This window comes from Tamandua tetradactyla, chromosome 3, assembly GCF_023851605.1.
Source record: "Tamandua tetradactyla isolate mTamTet1 chromosome 3, mTamTet1.pri, whole genome shotgun sequence".
Classification (NCBI taxonomy): Eukaryota; Metazoa; Chordata; class Mammalia; order Pilosa; family Myrmecophagidae; genus Tamandua; species Tamandua tetradactyla.
Window position 1 is genome coordinate 11684579 of NC_135329.1, and position 18844 is coordinate 11703422.

Genomic DNA, 18844 nt, shown 5'->3' on the forward strand with positions numbered 1-18844 from the left:
AGTTGCCAGAAATCAGGGTAATCCAATCTCCTTTTCACTGAAACAAAAGTCACAGTTCATGACAAAGAAATTCTGTTACAGCAAGAATACAGTAGGTTAACTCTGACCAGGTGTCCCTGGTCAGCTGTCCTGGCCTTCCCGGGAGTTCTGTGTCATCATTTGCCTCTGTATTTAAAGAGCAATGGGAAGCCACTGGGGGTTAGTGATGGTGAAATGATCAGATTTGGGGTTTTAAGAGAACACCCAAGCTGTAGAGTGGAGGAAGGATGGAAGAGGGCTTGGAAGAGCAGTTAGTTGGAAGTCTACTGAGGATTGTGGTGGCTTGCACTAACTGGAGGTCAAGAGAGAAAGAGGTCACTGGGTCCTAGCAATATTTTTAAAAGCAGAATGGCTAAGATGAGGTGTTGGATTGTCTAGGTGGGGAAGGGTTGAGGATGATTCCTAGATTGCTGGGTTGTACATTTCAATGGGTGATGGGGCCATTCATTGAGGTAAGGGGAAAGCTGAAGGAGAGCATAAGTCCAATTTTGGACAAGTTGAGGTCAAAGTCCCTTACATCAAAATAAATAAATCAAGTAAGCAGTAGGGTACGTAAGTCTGATTCTTAGAAGAGAGGGTTGGAAAACAATTGCAGTCTTCCATGAAATGAACCTAATTAAGATCAGGGATACCACAGGCAAGGTTCAAGACCAGGTGGCAGACAGCAATTTTGCAGGTGGATTCCAACTTGGTTAGCTGATCTCCCTATGTTTGTTACCAAGACTAAATTTTTTTCTAGTTATTACTACTCATTTATTGGGAGAAAAAGGTAAAGTTTGTGTTTTTTCTGAAGAAAAAAAGCCAGGGACATATATTTAGCTTTTGTGTGTGTGTGTGTGTGTGTGTGTGTGTGTGTGTGTGTGTGTGTGTGTGTTTTACTGTGAAATATAATGTATTTAGTTTTCCTTTGACTGGGCCATATTTTCAATTTTCTGAGCGTGATCCGTTATCTTCTGCTGGCGTCTGGGCATTTAGTCAGATTTCCCTGGGTGTTGGACCCCACATGTTGAAAGATTTTTCTGTGAAATCTCTGGGTTCTTTTTTCTTATCCTGCCCAGTAGGTGGCGCTCGTGGCACACGTTTGTCTACGGGTTCCACCAGTAAAAGTTGCTGTGGATCCTTTAACTTTGGAAAACTCTCGCCGTGGGGGAGGTTCGGTAGCCAAAGCGGCTTGGAAGAGTGCCAGCTGGCCCGGGGGTCCGAACGCGGGGAGGGTCGCCGGCCGCCACAGCCCGGGAGAGCGCCCGACCGAATTTCCTAGTTGGCCCGGGGCGCCAAGCGTGGTGGTAGGGCGCCAGCTGCCGCAGCCTGGGAGAGTGCACTGTTCCCAGCCGGACCAGGGAGTCACGTGTTTGGAAGGGACCCCCCGGTCACCGTTCTCCACGGTCTGGGGATTTCCGACCCAACTCTCTCAGTTGGTCCGGGGGGCCTCGCGTGGTGGGGGCGCCAGCCGCCGCGGCCCAAGGGGACCACCTGCCCAATTCTGCCAGCTGGCCTGGGAAGGAGGAAGGGAGGGACTCCGGCCGCTTGCCGTCCCGCCCGGGAAAGCCTGCGCCCCTCGGCGATCTCACCGGAGCTGGTTCTCCCAGACAGTCAGCCGTTCCAGGATGGGGTACGCCGTCCCTTTGATCTCTGTCGTGGCTCCGGGAGCTGCTCTGTATCGTCTCCACTCCTGCAGTAACTGTTCTGGAGGAGGAAAGGTGAGGGTGGCAAGGCTGTCGAGGCCGGAGGCGGAGGAGCTGGTGAAGGCAGAAGAAGGCACGGTGGTGGTTGGAGAGCCGCCGGAGCAGGAGGAGAAAGGGAAGGATAAGATGGCGGATCTAATGTATTTAGTTTTAAAATGAGTCTCTACTTCTGGAATTTTTTTAGGAACCTGTAACTTCTAGAAAGCCAAAACTTTCTTCTCTTAGCCATTTTTTGATTAAAATTTTCTAATAATAATAGTAGCTAAGATTTCTTTAGTGCCCCCAGTGTGCCAGGTACTGTACTAAGTGCTTTGCATGGACTCTCATTTAACCTTGAGAATAAACTCAATGAGGTAGTATCATTTCCTTCAGGTATATGGTTAAGGAAACTAAAGCCTTGGAGGTTATAATTCTTGCTCGAGGCAACATGGGGAAGCTGATGATCCTAATTCAGTCATGTTAAGGATGATTAGAGAAAAGGGAAATATTTATAAAGCAGTATAGTCATTTTTAGGATAGAGAAGCATGGCTAAAAAGTATCTAAAAATCTTAACATCACCATAACACAACCACTATTATTTTTCTGTTTATTGCAGTTGGAGGTTAGGACTGCATTTTGCACATGCATCAACTAAAAAATCTGAGCACCGTATCATAAGCACAGACTTTGTCATACTGTAAAGGAAAGAACATTGACACCAAATTCAGGGACCTGCATTGCTTGACTCTGACACTTAACTAGCTGAGTAATACAGCAAGGGTTACTTTGTCCCCCTTATCTTACTTTATGTCCCTTCCACTGTGGGACTGAAATAATTTTTTCAATACCTTCTGCCCCCATCCCCCTGCCTCCCTTCCAGGTGTGGAATCAGGGTTCTTGCAGGCATCCTGAGATCTAGAGTTCCAGTGCATGGTTTGGCTCCTGATGAGACTATACTTTCAAAGGTTTTGCAGCTGTTTTTATTGTTTTAAAGAGATCTAAGAAGTACTTCCTATGTGGAATATCTAAGTTCCCTAAAAAGGGTTATTATATAGTACATCATTTTAGGATTCTAAACTCTGTTTTGTTTCCTTAGATACAGACCTCATCAGGTAGAAGTGGCTTTGGGTGACTTCAGGGCAAGATTATCTAATGGCAAAAACAAAACAAAACGAGGTAGGAAGGCAACACCAAAAAAGAGAACAGGGAACACTCATGCTATGATTTTACATAATGCTTGGCTCATCCAGTAAATGTTTGCTGAGTGCTTTATGAATATTTCCCCTAGAATTCTCCCAATGCTGGATAGGAAATATGAAGCCCAGGTATCTCCTTGTAGCTCAAGCTGCAGCTTGTCTATTTCTACTTCTGTGGAACTGGCTGGAGTTAGCCCTGTTGGGAAAGATGATATAATTTCCAACAAACTTTGAAACCATTAGCCACAGCCTTGGAATCTGTTGCTTTACCATCGAAATGCTGCCACCTCCCGGATAGGGTGTGACAAGAGGTCAGCAGCTGTGGACAGCTTCCTGAGAGAGGGAGCCAGAGGGAAGCCTGCCAGCCCTGTGGCAATCAAAAGCAGGAATGAAAGCCCACAGCATATGAGGGGTAGATTTGGTACAACCAGATGCCAGACTGCTGGGAAATGACATAAAACTCTCCTTGACCCCTTGGGGTATGGGTCATTACATCAAACTGATGTGGTCTTTCCTTGTGACAGGCCACTCTCTGATCCTGAGATTTATCCCTTGATGTGGGTATCAAGGACAATTTTCAAGATTTCTTCTCCAGCCTCTGAGCAGACCTTGCTCTGCTTTGTTTTTTTTTTAAAGTAGTTTTATTCACACACCATACAGTCTCTGCTTTGGTTTTAGAGGTTTGTCACGACCATAGTCCAGGGTGGGACTGAGACTTCTATTCCACAGGAGACTGAGAATTTTTCTACCCCTGCATAGGACTTGGCACTGATGGGGCAGGTTGGAGGGCTCAGTGCATGAAGGGACAGGTAGCTTCTCTTTCATCATCCCCCAGGTCTGTCTTTTTTTATATATTTTTATTGACAACATACAAACACAAACATTCTTAACATATGAACATTCCATACTTGATGTACAATCAATGGCTCGCAATATCATCACATAGTTGTATATTCATCACCATGATCATTTCTTAGAACATTTGCATCACTCCAGAAAAAATGAAAAGAAAAAAACTCATACATACCATAACCCGTACCCCCCTCATTGACCACTATTATTTCCATCTACCCAATATATTTTAACTTTTGTTCCCCCTATTTTTTTTTTCCTATACCCCTTACCACTACCTTTCATTGATCACTGATATTTCAATCTACTCAATTTATTTTGCATTTGTTCCTCTTATTATTTATTTTTTTATCCATGTTTTTTACTCATCTATACCCTAGATAAAAGGAGCATCAGACACAAGGTTTTCACAATCACACAGTCACATTGCGAAAACTGTATCATTATACAATCATCTTCGAGAAACATGGCTACTGGAACACAGCTCTACAGTTTCAGGCACTTCCCTTTAGCCACTGTAATACACCTTAAACTAAAAAGGGAATATCGATATAATGCGTAAGAATAACCTCTAAGATAACCTCTTGACTCTGAAATCTCTCAGCCACTGACATTTTACCCCAGGTCTGTCTTAACAGTTTTCCACATAGAGATTTTTGGAATCATGCCCCTGCCCTAACTCCTGCTCCCCTCACCTTATGACTCCTCACAGGTCTCCTTGTCTCTGTCTCATTGACTCTCCACCCCATATTTCCTGAATTATCCTAAAACACCATCCTGGGCAGAATAACTTGCTCTGAAATCTCAGGTTTCCCATTATTTATAGGGTAGACCTCAAATTTGTTTGAGGTTTTAAAAGTCCTCATCGTAGGGTTCCTATACTTTTTGATCACTACGGCGACCCCCCCATATGCCCTTGACCCTTTCTGCCCCTGCTGACCACATGTTCCTGGTACTGTAATAATGATTACTCCCTGAAAAACACCCTTGTCTTTTTCTTCTCCCTTTATTTCCTATCAAGCTTTGCTTTTCAGCCTCAGTATTCCCGTTTATTAAATAGAGAAAATAATACCCACCTCATAGTATTGTTGTGGAGATTGATTAACTGATATGTCTGTAAAACCCTTAGCCTTGCTTGTCACATAATCGGCACCAAAAATTTATAATTACCACTGGTATCATGTAGTAGTCCTCACTCATGTCTGCTATGAAGTGAGGTCCTACTTGTTTTTTAAAGGTCCAGCTTGAGTCTCACAAACTTGGGGAAGCCTCCCTGCTCCTCATGGTTGGCAGTAAGTCCCCCTCCCCACCAGTCCCAGCACTTTATTTCCACTTCCATTATAGCCCTGACTCCAGCGGCCTGGTGTCCATTCATTCTGTGTGTGCCTGGGTTATTTATGCTTGTAAGCTTTGTGAATTCTTGAGGAGAGTAACTACATACTTATTTTTGTACCTCCCTCTGTTCCCTCCTTGATACCTCCCAGTTCACAAAAATAGGTGCTCGGGTAAGTTGATTTAAATGCGTAGGGGATGGGAGTGCAGGTTCTGGCCCTTGGATCTTCCTGGCATAGAAGAGGCATCTCACAGCTCCCTTTATTTCCAGGCTGTTGCTCCAGACAAGCTGGACCATCTAAGAAAACTGACCATCGTTTTAGCAAATTTAATCCAGTCAGAGATTTGGATTCCTGTCTTTCTTGGGGTAAAAGCAGGCAGAAACTATTTCTTCCTGTGAAGAAGCTCTGGATTCCTGCAGCTGGCTTTAATTTGGGTTTTAAGTCCTCCGCTGGCTCTGGAACATCCTGAGCTTGAGGGCTGGCCTTAGGTTTCTTCAGGTCTGCCTTTGTCACGCACACCGCTTCCAAACGCAGTGCAGCTATAGCAGGGAATGGCCACAAGGGGGCAGTGGAAACACATCATCGTGCAGTCAACGTGCACTTGGGGCCCAAGGTTTTACAGAAAAAGAAAAGCAGGATACCCAGAAGGGTTAAGGGCTAAGTTGGTTCGGCAAACCAACATCTTCCTGGGTCCAAGACCCGGAAGCAGCAAGTTAGGAACCGGTAAGGCCCAAAATGGTGCTCCTCAAATCTCTTACCAACTGGTTTCACCTTAAGAAAATCATTCCCCAGTTAGAACTCAAATACTTTATGGAGGGGCTTGGGGTTGTGTTTATTATTTATAGACTATATTATAGCTTTATGGGTTACAGAGGATTTTTCAGACCCAGTTTTAATCTGAATCTCCTATCCTCCTTAAAGGGTGGAAAGAGGAGATATATGTTTTATAAATAAGGAAATTGAGGCTCAGAAACATGAAGTGATTTGCTCAAAGGCACACAGAGTTTAGGAGTCCAAGTCTACATCTGAGTTGCTCCAATTCTAGATCTTTTACTTATTCCTCTAGCTTTCAGTTGCTTATGTGTAAGTTTTGTTAGTTTTTTTTTTTTTTTTTTTTTTTTTTTTTTTTTTAAAGGACAGACAGAGAGAAGGAAGGAAGGATAGAAGGAAGGAAGGAAGGAAGAAAGGGAAACATTTTTAAACATTTTCTTGTTTTATTGTATTCTGTTTCTCCGTTTTTTGTTACATGGGCTGGGGCCGGGAATCGAACCGAGGTCCTCCGGCATAGCAGGCAAGCACCTTGCCCGCTGAGCCACCGCGGCCCGCCCTAAGTTTTGTTAGTTTTTAAGAGAAAGGTCTGCAGCTGATTCATCTTTGTATCTCTAAATGGTGCCGCTTTCCACTTTCATCTTTAGGGCTATTGCTGGCATGTTACATAGGGTTCTGCCCCTTAGCTGGATTCCGTGACCTATCTCTTATCATCCATGATTCAACAATTCTGTGATTCTGAGGCATAGCTTTTCCAAGGACAGTGGTGGCCCTGAGTGATTATTCTGGCTGAGCATTTCAACATTCATAGTAACATGGGGTGAAGTAGGAGAGTTTCTTACAGTGTGGCACTAGTATCTCACTAGTAATGAGAGTTGACTTTAGGGCATGAGGATGAAAACGTTTAATTTAGGTGCTACCCATATAAATGCATTCATTATGTATATGTGTATTATTGCTTAAAATGAGGTCAATTTTTAAAAAGATTTTATTTAAAGAAAAGCAGTAAGTAAATAATACTACAGATGGTATGCAACAAGGCAAAAAACCACGAAGGTATACCAGTGTCTGAAGTCCGACGAACCATGGGGTGGTGGGAAGATGTTTTATCTAAAGTCCCAAAACTCCTTTAAGTCTAGCTCTGTCATGCTTAAGCCATGTAACTGTAATTAAGTTGCTGACCTTAAGTGAGCCTCAGCTTCCTTATCTGTAAAGTGGGAAAAAGAATTTCTGTCTTCCGTAACTCAAATTAGAAAATGTGCACATACTTTGAACCCTGGAAAGCTCTATGCAAATGTCCAGTTAGTACTTATCCATTGCTTCCCTCTTTAACCAAGGTACTCTAGCCAGGACCTCCTCCTTACCAATCACACAAAGTCTCCCAATAAGCTTCTGTTTCCCAGGATCAGGATCCCTAGCACTAAATTCAGTTCAGATTGTTGTCCACACCTGGATCTGCCATTCTGAGGATGGGGAGGAGGGTGGGGTGGAGAAATCCTGGAATCAGTCTGGGAACAAGTCCCAACATATGTCACTGTTTGCTTTGTCATCCTGATTCAATGACCTCATATTAGGAAGGGAGGGAGCAGAAGGAGCTGTTCTCTTCCAGATACCTAAGGAGACTTCTGACATCTACTGTTTTCCTTGGCATGAGAGGAGCTGGTACCAGGCTGTGATTTTTAAGGTCTGAGCTAATCTTGGAAATGAAGGGGAACAGCACCTCCCACAGCTGGCCAGACTCCACTTCTTGGGGAGCTGCCTGGAGGAAAAAGACAGAGGGGGTTCCAGAATACACGACCCTATCCCCAGGTTCTTACCAGCCTCAATGAGTGAGTGCTAAAGAATGGGACGTCTTGCTGGGCTAGGGAGGAGCCTGAGGCTAAACAGCTTCTCAGTTTGTTCTTAGCCTGGTCCCCACTGGGCAGCCAACTGCGGTGACAGAAGCTTCTGTGACCCTAGAGCCACAGAGTTTCCTCACCCTCATTCAGATGTTCAGTGAATACTTTCTGAGCACCTTTACGAGTCAGGCCTGTGGGGGAATGAGGAAGCCACGTTTATCAAAAGGCTAGATAGTGTCTTAGAGTCACAGCCTTTTTACAAAACATCAGGATTCCTTTTGTCACCTTCACCTTACCCCTTCTACTACCCTAGGCTTACTGCATTAAGTAAATTATTTTGTGAGCCAAGCAAATTGCATTTATTAATTATTCTTTTCTAAGTTTTTGGTAATCAAATAGTTACATAACTGCAAGTAAGTGCTTTGGAACAACATGAGATAATAACCAGCATTACTTCACTGAATTAGTTTCCAGTAAAACAAAAACAAAGAAATTTAGCATTTTAGCTACGCTGTTTGTCCTACTTGGATTTTTTTTCCCCCATGGGCCGGTACCAGGAATCGAACCTGGGTCTCCGGCATGACAGGTGAGAATTCTGCCACTGAGCCACCATCACACTGCCCCTGCTTAGATTTTTTTAAATCTAAAAAAATAGTTGGTAGAGTCCCTGCGGGTCAAAGGTTTTAGAGGTAGTGACATTACACCTGGGTTCTGAAGGGTAAGTAAGAGTTCGCAGGCAGAGAAGAGAGAAGACATTGCAGGCAGAGGGAAAAGAATGAGCCAGGTACTAGTCCCAACACCTCTATATCCCCAGGCTGGCCAACTGGAAGCCAGGATGAGTGGAATTGGGCTGCTGAGGGTGGACATGAGAACCAGAAATCTTACAGTGCCATATTCTTTCCACATCCTGGTCCTGAAGAAACTGAGGCAGGATATCCTGTTAGATGGAGTTCCTTCTGGGAAACGAGAACAGCAAAGGATAAGCCAAAACTCTGCCCAAAGCTGGCATGAAACCTGTTTCCCACCCCGGCTGCCCCACCCCTTAGCTCCAAGAGTAATCCACTTATTTTCTGTGATTTTTAAAAATTGGCTCATCTCAGAAATGTTCCAGAGTCGGAACAAGCTGTGCCATGGCTGAAACAAACCTGCTGAACAAATAAATAAAGCAGGCTGTGGGGCTGGGGAAGGAACTAGGCATGGGCCCCCTAACAGGTCCACGGGTTTTGGCAAGTCTACCCTGAGTCTGGGCCTGTGTTTCTTCCTCTCTAAGATGTGGGGGTGAGACCACAAGATTTTTGGGGTCCCTTCCAGTTCTGTGACCTTAGAAAGCTGCCCACAGATCACATCATGTTTAAAGGGGAAAACTAGAGCTGCTAGTTCAGAAGCCCCTTCTTTCCCCCTATATCATGAGGTTAAGGACTGGGAGAGGGGAGAGCACCTTGTGGGCAAAAACTGAAACCAAAGGACATTCATTTGTTGGTTCACTGCCTAACTGTGCTGGGTGCTGTGCTGCCCTTCCTTCAAGGAGCATAAAAGGAGCAATAGAATTGTCTCCAAGGAGGTAATAGCTCCTTGCCCGCACCAAGCCCTTGTCTGCTCAGAGCCTTTGCTCCTGCTGTTCCCACTACCTGGTTGCTGAACCCCTCCCTCCCTTCACCTCAGCTCCAATAGCTGGCTCCTTCTCATTCTTCAGTCTCAGCTTAAATATCCTTTTCCCAGTAAGGCACCCTTACTGGGCACCCTAATGTAGGGTCCCCCATCTCTCCCCACCTCTACTGCCATACCTGCCTACCCTCATAGGATTAACAACAGTTGGTAATTATATATCTGCCTGTTTATTCATCTATTTTCTATCTTTCTGACTAGAGTATAAACTATGTGAGGGCAAGAACTGGGCTTGCATTGATCACTTCTGGATCCTTAAGATGTACTCGAAGAATCTGTGACTACCGTTTGGGCATGTATCTAGGTGCCTAGAGCTTCTACATGGATGACCTCATTCAGTCCTCCGAACAACTCTAAGAGTGAGGCATTATCATCATCTATATTTTAGACCAAGGAGACAAGTTTGGGATGTTAAGCTTCTTGCAGTTAGCAGAGCTTTGGGTTCAAATGCCATCTTCAAGGCAAAGAGCCCTTTCTACTTCATGCTGCAGGGGCAGGTGATCTGAGGCTCTGCCATGTGGCACCCCTGGCTCTGATTTTTTATTTTTTAAAATTTTGAACTAATTTTAAATTTTAGAAAAGCTGCATGATCAACACAAAGAACTCCCATATACAGGAATATCTTGTTTTATTGTGCTTTGCAATTCTGGGCTCTGAAGATACTGTTTGGTTTTTTCTTTCTTTCTTTCTTAAATTGAAGGTTTGTGGCAGCCCTGCATTGAGCCTGAAGATGTGGCTGACTAGCTACAGTCTCATTAAAACTTGTATGGATGAGGAGTTACCACTTACGGATGAGCAAAGAAAGTGGTGTCTTGAGATGGAATTTATTCCTGGTGACGGTGTTGTGAACATTGTTGAAATGACAACAAAGGATTTAGAATATTATATAAACTTAGCTGATAAAGCAGCAGCAGGGCTGCTTTATTTTGAGGGCTGATTCCAATTTTGAAAGAAGTTCTACTGTGGGTAAAATACTATCCAACAGTGTCACTTGCTACAGAGAAATCTTTCATAGAAGGAAGAGAAGACTGATGCAGCAAACTTCATTGCTGTCTTACTTTAAGAAATTCCAACAAGTCACCCCTGCCTTCAGCAGCCGTCCACACCCAAGGCGAGACCCTCCACCAGCACTAAGACTGCAACCTGCTGAAAGCTCAGATGCTGGTTAGCATTTTATGGCAATAAAGTATTTTTAGTTAAGGTACGTACAATGTTTTTTTAAAGACATAATGCTGTTGACATTTAATAGACACAGTATATTATAAACATAACTTTTATACACATTGGGATTTTTGTATGATTCACTTTATTGTAGTGACCTGGAACCGAACTGGCAAAATCACCAAGATATGTCTGTACTTTTCATTTGGGTTCACCAAATGTTCACCTTTTGTTACAGTTGTTTTATCATTTTATCACTCTCATATGTATATACATATTTATACTTATTATTTTATTTTCTGAACCCTCTGGGGGTAGGCTGCAGGTGCTGTACCCCTTTAACTACTTCAGGGTAAATTTCTCAAGAACAAGGACATCCTTTTATATAATACAAAAATCAGGGATTTAACATTGCTATAATACTATCATTTAATCTAGAATGCATATTAAAATGTTTCCAGTTGTCTCAATAATGTCCTTTATAGCAGTGTTTTTTTCGTGGTCCGGGATCCAATCCAGAATCACACATTCCATTTAGTTGTCATAGGTTTTTGGTTTTAAATTCAGAACAGTTCCTCAGCCTTTGTCTTTTATGACATTAGCATTTTCCAAGAGTACATGCCAGTTGTTTTGTAGAATGTCCCACCATTTAGGTTAGCCTGATATTTGCTCACAATTAAACTCAGGTCAGGAATCTCACAGAGGGTTTCTGTGTTTTCAAGGCATCACTTCAGGAAGCACACCGTATTGGTTCTCCGAGTACTGGGTGATGGTAACTTTGACCACTTGATTAAGGTGGTCTCTCCCCAGGTGTAGCCACTGTAAAATTACTGCTTTTCTCTTTGGAATACGTAATTTGGGGGGAGAGAAACTTTGAAACTTTAAATATCTTGCCCTTGTCACTCTTTCACATCCATTGATGATTCCTGACAATCATATTAATATGATGGTTCCAAAACTGAGACCCTGGTTCTGATTTTAAGGCTCGTATCTCTATTCCAGGATTATAGGGTGGGGAAGTAGCAGGAGAGGACAGCTCACTCTGCAGCCAGTTTCACAAATAGCCACTGAGGTGGTAGGTGGCTGGTGTTTACTCTAACCCTACTAACTTAAATCTGGAGAATCAGACTGGATTTTAAATGATAAAAGATGTTGAGTCCTAATGTAACAATGACTTCCATTTATTCAGCACTTATTCAACCCTAAACACCACACCAGCCAGTTAAGCTCACGGCTTTCATTTGCTCCTCATAACAGCTCCCTGAGGGTGCATCGTTATCTCCAATTTGCAGCTGAGGGAACTGAGACTCAGAAAGGTTAGGGCATTTGCCTAAAGTCACAGGGCTAGTAAGTGTGGACTCAGACCAAGATCTGTGAAGCACCTGAGCATTTCAGGGAAAGGAGCTTAGGTGTGTCTTGGCAGCCAGCCTAGAGACACATTCTAGGCTGTGCCAGTTTTCAACTGATTCCCTGCTTGGGAGTGACGTATGCTCCAAAAGTGGATGTTAAACATCCTGCCAAGAGGCTCGTGAGGCCCCAGTGTGGTTATCTTATGGTTCCAGCCAGGTGGTCCTGGGCTTAGAGACAAGTCTGTTCTATCCCAGCTTGGTGTGGCCTGCAAGGATCTCCAGTCTCTGCTTTCTGCTATGCCCTTCAGCCCCAGTGGCAAGCCCTAGACACCACCACCAGTTCCCCTTGCCCACATGGCAACATCTCCAGAGCTCAGAAAGGCAGGAAACTGAATTATGTTTCAGAAATTCTTTGAACAATACGCTTGATTAAAAGGGGGTTTCCAGTTAACCTGGGAGAATTTCAATTAACCAGAGGTTTATTGTCTCCAGTTGTTTGCAGTGTGGTAGTCCATGTACAGCACGTGTACATGGGGGGCCTCCCCAACCAGCCGATTCCATTAAACAGGATGTCCCCACCATTTAGGATAAACCACCAAGCCCCAGAACTGGCCAGCTGAAAAGGCTTCAGGGAGCATTTAACTGGATGCTTCATTGTACAGTTGAAGAAACTGAGGCCCAGAGAGGATGTAACTTTCCCAAGGTTACACAGCCCATTCCTGACGAGAAGTAGAAAACTCCCAGACCTAAATGCTTTCTACCACATCAGGAATGACTGCAAAGCAGGAAACTTTTATGGCCAGGGCTGCCTGTGGGTTGAACTTAGCCTGCAGCTGTATTTTGTTTGGTCTGCACCATGTTTTAAAATTCAGAAATTTCATGTAAAAATTCAGATATGGTGTTTCTTTTGAAAAACTGAAAAATCTGGCCACCTGGGCCCATGGCAATCAACCCCCATAGACTGGGCTCTAGAAGCCTGGTCCCTCCCACCCTGCCAGAGAACAGGTAGCCTGCCTCACCCATCTCAATACCTGCCTGGCCCTTCTAAGCAGTGGAGTTGTCGAGCCCTCTGCTTTCTGGTGAAGGGCGATCCACGGTTAATTTAAAAAAAAAAAAAAAAGAGGGCTGAAGTGAGCCAGACTGAAAAATACTGGAGACAGAAGAATCAGAAGCACCTATTAATGCCAGGATGCCATCCCAGGGGTCCCTCTGGCCTTGGGCAAGCTCAGATCAGGGGCCAGGAAACTGCTCAACATCTGTGATAAATATGAAACATTAAATAACAGTAGGAGAGATGCCACTGGGTCAGATGGGATGAATTGGCAAGATGTGCTAAAGCAGTTCACATAGTCAGGGTAGGTGGGTCTTGACTCGAAAGTTAAACTAGTTTAAAGGATGGACTATAAGCAGAAAAACCAGCCAGGAAGCAACTGTAACTATCGGAACTCTGGGGAAGGATTAGATGAATGGAGATGGAAAAGGAAGGAAGAGATGGATGCCAGAGAGATCCTGTATTATTTCCCAAGTCTGCCATAACAATACCACAAATGAGGTGGCTGCAAACAAGATACTTATTGTTTCACAGTTCTGTAGGCTAAAAATCTGAAGACGAGTTGTCAGCAGAGCCACTCTCACTCAGAAACCTAAACGGGAGAAACTTTCTTTGCCTCTTGTAGCTTCTGGTAGTTTGCCAGTAATCCCTGGTGTTCCTTCGCTTGCAGCTGCAAGGCTGCAATCTCTGCCTCAACTATCACATGGCATTCCCCCTCATGTGTGTCCTCTTCTTCTTAAAAGGACACCAGTCATATTGGATTCAGGCCCACCCTAACTTGGTATAACTTTATCTTCACTTGACTACATCTGCAAAGACCCTGATAAGGTCACATTCACAGGTACCAGGCACTAGGACTTCAACATATCTTTTGGGGGGACATCATTCATCCACAACAGATCCCAAAGGAGTGATGGACAGGATTTGATGTCTGCAAGGAGGTAGGAGAAGAGAGAAAGAGAACAGTCAAAGTTGATGGGCGCTTTGTGTCTTGGTGTCAGGCCTCAAACAGAAAAGAGAAGCCAAGAGGGAAAGCTGGATCAGGGGAAGGTGAATAAAAATGAAAAGATACTCATTTTTAGATATGTTGAGAGTTTGAGATTACAGCAGTGCTTACATATAGAGTTATCTGGGCCACTGAATTCTGGATTGCATCTCAAGAGGCCAATCAGAGGCTGCTGACCTAGAGAAGATAGCTGAAGCCACAAAATCAGTGAAACCCCTCTCCCAAAGGGCAGAGGGCAGAGAAGGGGAACTGAGGCAGAAGTGCAGAAGAGGTAGAGGAGGCAGCAATAGAGAAGGAGAAATCAGAGAGGTAGGAAAAGGAACTAACTGGGGCACCCCTGTGGGAGAAAATGTGAAGGGAATTTGAAAAGAAAAGCCCTCCATGAGGGTCAGAAAATATGTCAGGGAGAGTGAGAGCTGAGAAACGGTCCCTGAACTGGGCAATTAGGCCATCACACTGAGTATGCAGTTTGGGAAGTGGAGGAGCAAGCAAATAGGACCAAAATGTGTGTTTAGGAAGTAGCGGTAACTGCATATAGAGACATCTCACAGTACTGGAAGGAAGAACTAGGACAATAACCAGAAGACACCCTAGGGAAAAGAAATCTTATAAAGATGGAGGGAGGCATGTTTGTGGGTGGTAGGGAAAGTCAACGATGAAAGGAAAGTGAAGGACGGTAGAAGAGAATGCTTGAAAAGAAGGAACGGACAGACCACAACGGATCAAGGCAAGCTTTATTAGAGAGCTTGAGAGGGACAGCTCCAGGAAGTCAAGCCTGGAGGACTGACTGAACCAAGAGCCGCGCTAAGGGGAGGGAGAGTGGCATATTTATACAGCAGGGTTTTTGAAATCGAGAAAAATAAAAAACAAAAGAACGATGTCTTTGTGGTTACAAGTCTGTGGTTAAACGTTTGGTATGCTTTGGAAATTGTTTGGAATAGGCAGGTGGAGCTCTCCAGTTGGCCAGAGGGGGTTAGGTCAGTTTCCTGTTAGTTCCATCAAACTAGAGGAAGAGATTGAGTATCCCCTTTTTATACCTGCAGAAAAAGGGGAGATCCTGACTCAAGAATCAGATTTCAAAGGGTGATTCCTGTGTTAGTTGCTATATTATCTGCCTGGGGTAGGACTCTAACCCAGTATAATTCTATAGATGTCTCATCTCACTTCACTTCCTTATTTTGGATTCAGTTTACTTATCTATTGTAATAGCAAACAAACAAACAAACAAACAAAAAAACAACTGCATTGGATGTTGCTCACTCTAATGGGCAACAGACAAGGTCTGAGTGATTCCGAAGTCAACCAGAGCCCCCCCCCCCCCCCCCCCCCCCCCCCCCCCCCCCCCCCCCGCTCCTTGCACTGCCTCACGTAGTCGTGTGAGGAAAACTTCAGTACTGGAGTTCGCGTTGTACAAATGAGGACATGGAGGGCCAGGCAGGTCAGGGTACCAAAGCTGCTGTGTGGATTCGAACCCAAGTCTCTCTGGTTCCAAGCGTTGCGCCTTCCCGTTGCCAGATGCATGCAGAAATGAATGAGGTAATGAATGAGGGCTCCTAGGGACTCTGCTACCATCCCAAGTAAGCAGTTTACAATGCAACCTCCAGTTGGGAATGACATCCTTGCCCATACAAAGAAACTGATTAAATATAATGAGATTCACCTGGGGGAGGGGGGAGAAGAAAGGGGTGATGTGTGGTGTTTGGGATGAAATGCAAGAGTAGACAGATCTATGCAATCCTCAACCTTTGAATTGGGCTTTTCAAGAGGGGTCCCCGGGCCCTTAAGTTCCGTGGACACTTCAGGAGGGACGCTGCCCCTACCTGGCCCTAATTATGAGCAGAGCTGCAGTGTCTGTGTGTTTACGTGGGGTTTGCAAGTGGACACTTTCTGGGGAGGGGGAAGAGCTTTCATCGGATTTTCAAAAGGGCCCTTGTCCAAAAACACCGCTCAGAACCACTGATTTGGAGGCAGCTGCAATCCTCTTTCTGGATCGGGGACACAATGGTATAATTTATACCCGGTCCCTGACGTTTTTTTCTAAACCCTTGCCTAGAAACATATTCTAGCTAGGTTCTGTCACCCAACACGGGGAGAGAAATCCCTCCCTCTAACGCCTATTCTTAGGCAGGCTTCGCTGAGTGAATCCTTGAAGTCCCAGGGGTGCAGCGTGGGGGCCTCGGGGGTGCCTGCGCCCTGGGGGAAGGGGGGAGAGAGGCGGAGGACGCCGGGCGGGGAGGGGTGCGGTGGGGGGGAGCGGGGGCGGCAGCGCGGAGCGGATGTCACGGCTTACCTCAGAGCCCGAATTAGAAGGCTGAAAAAATCACAGCAGGAAATAATGTGGTGCCCGAAATAGAAGCCGGGGCCGGGAGAGCGGCCGCGGAGTCGCTCCCGCCGAGTTGCCCCCGCCGGGGCCGGGAGGGCGGCCCGTGGCTGTACCGGCCCGAGAAGGCCCGAGAGGCCGGGGTTCGGGCGGGTGGGGAGTGCTCGGGGAGGCCGAGGGGAGCCCGGGTCCTGCCGCGCGGTCTCGCGGGCCTTCCTGCACCGCCCTGCCCCCGCCCCTCCCCCCACCTTCCCCACGGCCCCCTCCAGCGTCCTCCTCACCAGCCCTGCCCCCCCCCCCGCCTCGATCCTCCCACGGTTGGCAATGGCCTTGGCCCCGGGTCCGGAAGCTGCCAGGACACCTTGGCCGCCCCCCCAGGCAATCCCTTCAAGGTCGTTCTAGAAGCAGAAGTTACCCAAGCTCAGCCGCCCTCTGCCCGACCGCAGGGACCCCTCCCCCCGGCCTCCGCCCCTTCCCCACCACCTGCTGGCTGAGGCCCAACGGCTGGAGCCCCGTGCTGAGGAGGGGGCTCTGCCCCAGGAGGGGGCCCCAAGGAGGCAGAGCTCTGCCCCAGGAGGGGCGCCAGGCCCGCAGCCGCGCTAAGACAGCGCTGGGCCAGCATCTCACCCGCATGCAAGCAGTAACCCTTTTAACCCGCACACCGCCCCCTCTTTGTTACCAGCCCCGCTTTGCAGACCGGGAAGCGAAGATGCAGAAAGATTCCTCAGCTCGGCCTTCTCGGGCCGCTGCTCCTGCCCAGCCTTAGCGCCCCGTGGCCTCTCCGCGTGGGGCTCGGCTAGTCGGCTTTAATTTTTTTTAAATATTTTTTTTCCCTTTTTCTGAAAATAAGCATGAGATTCTACGCATGATGGGTGCTTGGAGATTTCATTTTTTAAGAAACCAGATGATATTATTTTGACTTCTGGGTGTTTCCCCCCCAGCTGTTCCTCTACTGCAAACACGCTCCCTCGTTTCTGCCAGTCGGAGACGCGGCGCGTCCTCAGCCCGTCTGGAGGGGAGTGGGCGCCCGTTCGGGCCGGAGCCCGCTGCCGCCACCCGCGCGCTGGGGAACTGGGGAAGGGTCGTCGCAGTAAGCGATGAGAAACGGTGGCAGAGGCTGCGGGGAGGGGAGTAGGGCCGCTGTAGTCGGAAAGAAGTGTCAGAGAGTGCAATAATAATGTGGTTAATATTTACTAACACTAAATGCAAGACCACGCTCAGCATTTTACAGGAATTATTTCATTTAAGTGACAGAATAGCCCGACGGCATTAGTATTGCCATGGCGGCCATATGACAGTTGAGAAAACCCCAGGCCGGGCTTCTGATGCCTTAACTGGCATGATGACTACAAGTGAAAAGGGCTGCTGCTTTTTTCAGATGTTTTGTCTTTTCATGGAAATATCTTTGTTGGTTTGCTAATTATAAAAGTAAGGATTAAAGAAGAATATAAACAACGCGAAAGTGTATAAAGTAGAATATAGAACTTCTTCCCATAATCCCCTCTTAAAGAACTTCAACACACACACACACACACACACACACACACGTGCACACACACACCTTCTTTAGGATGCTCAACATCAAGTTATCACAGTCTTCAGTGGGTGTGTCGGGTGCTCACTATTTACATTATTCCTGTAGTGGACTTGGTGAGTCAGAAGTTAAAAAACATTTACGTTCTGGCCACATGTAAAGTGGACATGTTAATGTTTTGCTTGTTTGGGGAGGGGGTGGTGCATGGTCAGGAATCGAACCCGAGTCTCCCGCATGGAAGGAATTCTACCACGGAGCCACCCATTCACCCTATATTTTGTTTTAAGCCATGGAATGGAATGAAAGCGGCCCCTTGTATTGCAGTGACACTTAAAGTAGTACAGTGTAAAAAAGCAATTTGTTAATATAGATCAAGGGCCTTCATAATATTCACACTTTGCAGTTTCACTTATGAAAGTCTATTTCCCAAGGAAATAAATAAATGAAAAATCAACATTTAAGTATTGTTTATAGTAGCCAAAATTTGGGCATAATTTAAATATTTTTCAACAGGGAATGGTTAAACAAGTCATGAAAAAAAATGACCATCTCCTTGTTGGAGCACTATACACTCATGTGAAATGATGGTTATGAAGACTGTCATGACATGGGGAGAATACTTAGAACATAAAGTCAAGTGAAAAAAGTAAAATACAGAATTATACTGTGTGATTATTGCATTAAAAAAAGTTAAGAGAAAAACCAATAAGCAAATTTATCTGGAAGGGCAGGGTGCCCCGAATTGCTAAAAGCATCTTGAGGAAAAAAAACGAAGCTGGAGGTCTCGCGCTGCCTGACTTTAAGGCATATTATGAAGCCACAGTGGTCAAAACAGCATGGTATTGGCATAAAGATAGATATATCGACCAATGGAATCGAATAGAGTGCTCAGATATAGACCCTCTCATCTATGGACATTTGATCTTTGATAAGGCAGTCAAGCCAACTCACCTGGGACAGAGCAGTCTCTTCAATAAATGGTGCCTAGAGAACTGGATATCCATATGCAAAAGAATGAAAGAAGACCCATCTCTCACACCCTATACAAAAGTTAACTCAAAATGGA

The 18844-nt window shown here is 45.6% G+C and overlaps 1 protein-coding gene across 1 annotated transcript; it reads right to left on the reverse strand.

Moving 5' to 3' along the window:
- Positions 1-1402: 1402 nt before the first annotated feature.
- LOC143675492 (uncharacterized) lies at positions 1403-16877 on the reverse strand. The gene is made up of 4 exons (XM_077151693.1): positions 16872-16877; positions 16725-16775; positions 16215-16642; positions 1403-1725 (listed from the first exon to the last, which is right to left on the reverse strand). The coding sequence occupies exons 1-4, from the start codon at positions 16875-16877 to the stop codon at positions 1410-1412; spliced, it is 801 nt and encodes a 266-aa protein (XP_077007808.1). The 3' UTR covers positions 1403-1409.
- Positions 16878-18844: the final 1967 nt, after the last annotated feature.